General features: G+C 41.0%; 1 protein-coding gene across 1 annotated transcript; it reads right to left on the bottom strand.

Annotated features, from left to right (window-relative positions):
* Positions 1 to 3,974: 3,974 nt before the first annotated feature.
* LOC121255159 (S-protein homolog 7-like) lies at positions 3,975 to 4,385 on the bottom strand. Its single transcript, XM_041155436.1, has one exon. The coding sequence runs from the start codon at positions 4,383 to 4,385 to the stop codon at positions 3,975 to 3,977; it is 411 nt and encodes a 136-aa protein (XP_041011370.1).
* Between the last annotated feature and the right edge of the window lie 1,463 nt (positions 4,386 to 5,848).

Genomic DNA, 5,848 nt, shown 5'->3' with positions numbered 1-5,848 from the left:
CAATATTTATTGGAGGATGTGAAGGTTCCTATAGAGAGTTTCGACATTGACCCTCCACCAAATATCTTGTTCTTGCTCTAATAGCAAGAGATATCTTGGTCATTCTAATCACCACTGTAACATCTGAGCCAACATTTATCACAGGAGGTCTTGTCCTAGATACGTTTCAGAGTTCTTTGGCTCCTAAAACTATAGAGGCTCTCATGTGTGCGTAAAACTGGTTGAAGTCCATTCTTATATGCTTGAGTCAAAATTATTTGGATACAATTGAATCATTGATGATGCAGACAACTATAAGTTAGACTCTGGTAATATATTTAGAGATTTTTTTAGTTTTTGTTATAGATCTTGACTTTGTCATTTTTTATACTAATGTTATATTTAAACATCTTGATATAGAATTGACTACCAATATGACGAGTCTACTACATAAAGATGATTGAGGTTTGAGATGCATTTATGAAATCGTGTAACTTGTTGTTTGTTCAATTTTGTTTCCTTTATTTTTATTAATTTATGTGGATCTATCTTATTTACTCATTAATCTTACCTTATTTTCTTCAAGCATAGCTTGAATCGGATCGCCCCAATAAAGTCGGGTTGACCTTAAAATTAGGTTGGGCATAATCAATCCGATAAGTCAAGCGAAACCGTAGCCCAAGCATTTTAAGCTACTTAGCACTAGTATTGGCCTAGCCAAATGCTAATGCCTAGTTAAATTTTGGCTAATGTTTATTAAAGTGATTTGTATTGGAGTAGTCAAAACTCTAAAGCTAAACTTTTGATTTACAGTAAAGTCATTCATTTCTCCAAATTTAGTTAGCTACTGTTCATCTCTAAAATAATATTTTACTCTAAATTGTTTTTGTTTGCTTCACAAAACTGTAAATGTGGATGTTTGGTAGAAGAAAGTTTGGCAAAAATTGTATATGTGATTGTTAGGTGTGAGAAGGGTTGAAAAAATGTATTTGTTGGATAATTAGGTTGAGGAAAAAAATATTTGGGAAACAATAATTTTAAGTAAAAAAGTAAATTATTAATTAATATATAGAGTGTATTTGTAAAATATAAAAAAATATTAAAATATTAAAATATATAATATTATATTATTATTTTGACTTTGGGATTGATAGTCCAATGCGGACTAGTTTCTTCAATGACTTTGGATTTAGCTAAAATCTCAACTTTTAACCAAATTTTAGACTTGACAATGGCTAGACCATTGCCAATTCTCTTAGCAAACAATCTCATTAAATCTACTACATTAAAAGAGCTAAATGCAAATTTTTTGCTTACAAGCTACAATGTCTCTACATATTTGGATGGGAAAAGCTTCCAATCAGATGGGTATAAAAACTATTTTCACACCAACCAATCAAATCACAACACGTAGGCATTTCCATCTCCAACCTCCTACACTCGGCAACATCAGACCTTGCTCTCCCTCTCCCCCTCTCAAACATGCTACTCTTCCCTCTCTACTCTCAAACTCCACCCCTTCCGTTCTCTCCCTCTCTCCCAATCGTTCTCTCTGTTCTCTCCCTCTCCTTTCCTGCACCAACCAGTATGACAAACCTACACTCATCCCTTCCATTCTCTCCGTTGTATATATCTCCCTTCCTGAAACCTGCACTCATCCTTCACCAAACTTGCACCAAACCTGGTATCTTGCTACTTCACTTCTACACCAACTCATCACAAGCACAGCGTCTCACTTAGTCATGTCACTTCATGACATTACCCTATCATGCTCCCGCTACATCATTGTTACGCCACTCCGTCACTTCACATACATTCCTAGTCATAACTCAAATAAACGGTGACACCTGTCATCTCAGACTACAAGCCACATCACAACTACTTTAGGACACTGTTTCACAATTCCCGACACTACCCATCACCCTCTAAGCTCCTCGACTACGCAACCGTCCATATTTTCACAACATGCCGTACGGCGTATCACTACATCATATGGAATACACTCCACATGTACTCCCTTCATATTACACTATGCCATGCACTACTACGACAAACACCGTATAGTGCATCACTCTACCACATGGAGTACACTCCACGTGTACTCTTCCCATTCAACGCCACGTCCCCATTACAGCACATATTTCACAACCACACTTCACATCATAGTCCACAACACGACCACACAGCACATACATGGCCACACTTCATATCATCACACTTCCCAACTATGCCTAACACCACGAACATGGCCACACTTCACATCATCACACTACACAACGAGCTCCACAACATAGCATAGTCTACAATCCAACCAACCAACTAACATAATAACGACGGTAAAGAGAAATAAAGTTATACCATTGTCGGGATAATCCGTGTGTTACTCGCTGTCAGGCACGGCCAATGGCGTCGGAAGCCACTTGCTTAGGCGGTAGCAATCACTGTCGTGACCTTGGAACATGACTATTTTGGATGGGCAGATCTAGGGTTTCCCAACTAGATCTAGGCTTTGTCGGGTTTAACGTGACTGTGGAGGGTGACTGACACAGTGGGGAGTTCGTGGGTGGCTAAGGAAGGGCCATACGTGGCGGCTAAAGCCGTGTATAGTGGCGATTAACCACATACAGTGGCTTTTTGGGCATTTGGGAGTTGTTTGGACTTGGGATAGCTAGGTGTGGTCTTGGAAAGCTCATGGTGGCTCATGGTGTTCTGGTGGTGGTTGCTAGAGGAGGAGCACAGCGGCATCTAGCCGTGTACAGTGCATCCGAGAGGGTTAGAGTGCATGAGAGGCAAGGGAACGACTGGGGACTATGGCTAGGCATGGAGGAGCTTAAGGGGGTGCAGGTGGAGTTGCAGTGGCATTGGGGTGGCGCACAGTGGTCTTATGGCGACGAATCTAGCCGTGGGTCATGGAGAACCCATGAGAGAGTGAGAGAGAGTGTGGGAGGATGGGGGCTTGACTGGGCATGGGGAGGCTAAGGGGAGGTCACTGGTAAGGGAGGAGGCTGATGGTGGTGGTGCAGTGGCGTGGGAGGTGGCATACGATGGTTCTAGGGGAGAAACCCGTGGGTTTCATGCGTGGGTACGTTGGAGGGGGAAAAGGGGGTTGTTGTGGGCTGGGTTTGACGGTGGGGTTTGGTCACCGGTGTGAGGTGGGGCTGATGCCTGCGACGGTGCTACAGGTGGGGGTACGTGGTGGCTGGGCTGCTGAAGGAGAGAATCGGGTGAGGGGAGAGGGAGATGTGCGGCGTGAAAGGGTGGGAGGAGAGAGAGGGAAGAGGGAAAAGTGAGGGAGATGGGGTTTTAATCCCAACCCTTTATCTTGGAATCTTAGATCTGATTTAACAGTGGACTTTAAACACTGATTTAACTAACTAAAATGAGAGGGATTAAGATAGAAATACTATATCATAAATTTAAACTCAACTTTAATTTATAAAATAATATTCTTTTATCATTAAATAAATGGTGAAGTTTGCCTTATTTCAACAAGTATTTATCTATCATATATTGGTCTAGAGTTTGTGTATAAACCAGATGATAAAAATGTACAAGGGACGAAATGTACTAGCGTTGCTACTTGTTTAAATCAGCCGTTTTATTCTAGTAATATAATCCAAAATTTTCATCTTTTAATTTTACTTTTAAATTTTTTATTTATATTTTTTTATTTTGTGTGTATGATACAAAATTACATTACATTGTTTAAGGAGAAATATTGCAAATATAGAAAAAAATACGAGGATATTGCAAATTTATTGGTATGGAAAATTTTTTAATTAAAAATATTATTTAAATGATAAAAGAGAAAAAATAAATGCGCCAGAGATATTGTAAAAAGAATATATATATATAAGAGATTTTTAATGATGTATTTCAGAGAACAAAATACAAAAACCAGTTTGGTAGTGCCCTAATTACTAGATAGCTAGATAGCTTTGTTTTTATCTTCCTGCTCGCAGCATCGATCACCTTGATGATCATCACCATCATGGTCACTTTCCCCATCCAAACTTGAACTTGTACTGATTCGTTTTCGGGTTGAGTAGGTAAACTCCATCATCTTGTGCTTTCCAATTGCAATGGTTTCCACCGCATTCTCTTGTGATTGCTCTATCACTGACAGGGAATGCCTTGCTTGTAAACCCATGTCGCAGGTCACAGCTGAAAGCCACGTCTCGCCCAACAATGTATTTGAATTCGTACTCCTCCTTGGGCAGAAGAATTTGAAGTTCCAGATCAATGTAGGGTTTCTGATTTTTGCAGTTGACATTGAGTACTTTGTTGCTGAGATTGTTGATAAATTTCACGTAGTGCTCTCTCCCACGAGGCACCCTCGCGGAGCTGCTCAGGCCGAAGGCCAAGACAAGGACCAATGCAAAGCAATAAAGCTTAGCCATCCCCATGCGCTTCATTTTCATGTATATATATATATATGTGTGTGTGCGCGCGCGCGTGCGTGCTGAGATCGAGGATGTGCGTACGAGTATGGCTGAAATATGTAGCCACAGGTCCTTTGTGAATGCCTTTGCAGCCAAAGAATGCCTTGCACACGTACAGCAGCTATACCCAAACACCCATTTCTTTCATGTTATATAATATGTCGTGATTCTTTACTAATTGTAAAGCTGCGGTCTGTCTCATTTTTAGGCCAATAATCCTCAATTGGAATGCAAGGTCGAGCTTGATTTGCTGTACTGATCAGCTAGCTATTCACCATGTGTACGTACGGACATGCAGGAGGCGGGCGGCCACACGACCGGAGTTAAGAATTTTCCCATTTTCAGCTGAAGATTAGGACTATGAGGCTCACACAGCCTGCAGCTATATAGGATTAGTAAATAAGGAGACAAAATTATTATGAGATTAATTATAGAATCCAATGTCTATAAGGGGTGTTGGGAATAAGTGTAGCTAAGACTAACTCGAAGTATAGTAGCGGAACTAAACGAAAGAAATTGATGACAATCACACAGAAAGAACACCAAGAATTAAGTGGTTCGACTCAAAATGAGCCTACGTCCACTGGTGGGGTCGGTATCGAAGATTTCACTATCAACAGAGATGGAGTACAAATCAATACAACAAAACTTCACAAGGAAGTTATCTCTCAAAACTCACTCTAGACTTCTCTCTCAAGAAAACACTAAAACAAGAGCAAAATGTATTCTGAAGAAGTAAGAAAGGAAATGGGCGCCGTTTGATATTTATAGGAAAAGTGAGAATTCACTTTTGTGAACATTGGCTCGAGCGAACGTCGAGCGAGTGTTGAGCGAACGTAGATATTCTGCACTTCGCTCAAGCCAACAGTTGTGCGAGACTCGAGCGAAGCTCTCTGCCTGAACTCGCTCGAGCTGGGTGTCGAGCGAGGATCGAGCGAAGCTCTCTGACTTGGATATAGCTCGAGCTGAATGTCGAGCGATACTTGAGCGAAGCTCTCTGTCTGAATTCGCTCGAGCTGAATGTCGAGCGAATGTCGAGCGAAGCTCTCTGTCTGACTTCGCTCGAGCTGAGTGAACCTCCGCTCGAGCAAACCTACGACACATGCACTGTTCAATATGAATTCAAGCCACCTCATAACAAATCTCCAACTTGGCTTGAACTCTGTCAAAACACAAAAAACCTCCGACCACAAAACCAATCCCCACCACCAAATCCCTTACGGGAATAACAAAATGCGAACACCAATTAAGTCCAAACAAAGTTTGAACTTATATACTGCAACTGGCTTAGTCATCATATCTGCTGGATTCTCTGTAGTAGCAATCCTCAGAATCTGTATAGCACCCTCTATAACAATCTCTCTGAGAAAATGGTACCTGACATCAATGTGCTTCGTTCTTTCATGATACATTTGATTTTTGGTCAA

Source organism: Juglans microcarpa x Juglans regia, chromosome 3D, assembly GCF_004785595.1.
Source record: "Juglans microcarpa x Juglans regia isolate MS1-56 chromosome 3D, Jm3101_v1.0, whole genome shotgun sequence".
Classification (NCBI taxonomy): domain Eukaryota; kingdom Viridiplantae; phylum Streptophyta; class Magnoliopsida; order Fagales; family Juglandaceae; genus Juglans; species Juglans microcarpa x Juglans regia.
This window is presented reverse-complemented; position numbering and strand designations above follow the sequence as displayed.

Bases quoted from the DNA above. Each gene is read 5' to 3' on its own strand.
- LOC121255159 (XM_041155436.1), bottom strand. From the start codon at position 4,385: ATGGGGATGGCTAAGCTTTATTGCTTTGCATTGGTCCTTGTCTTGGCC.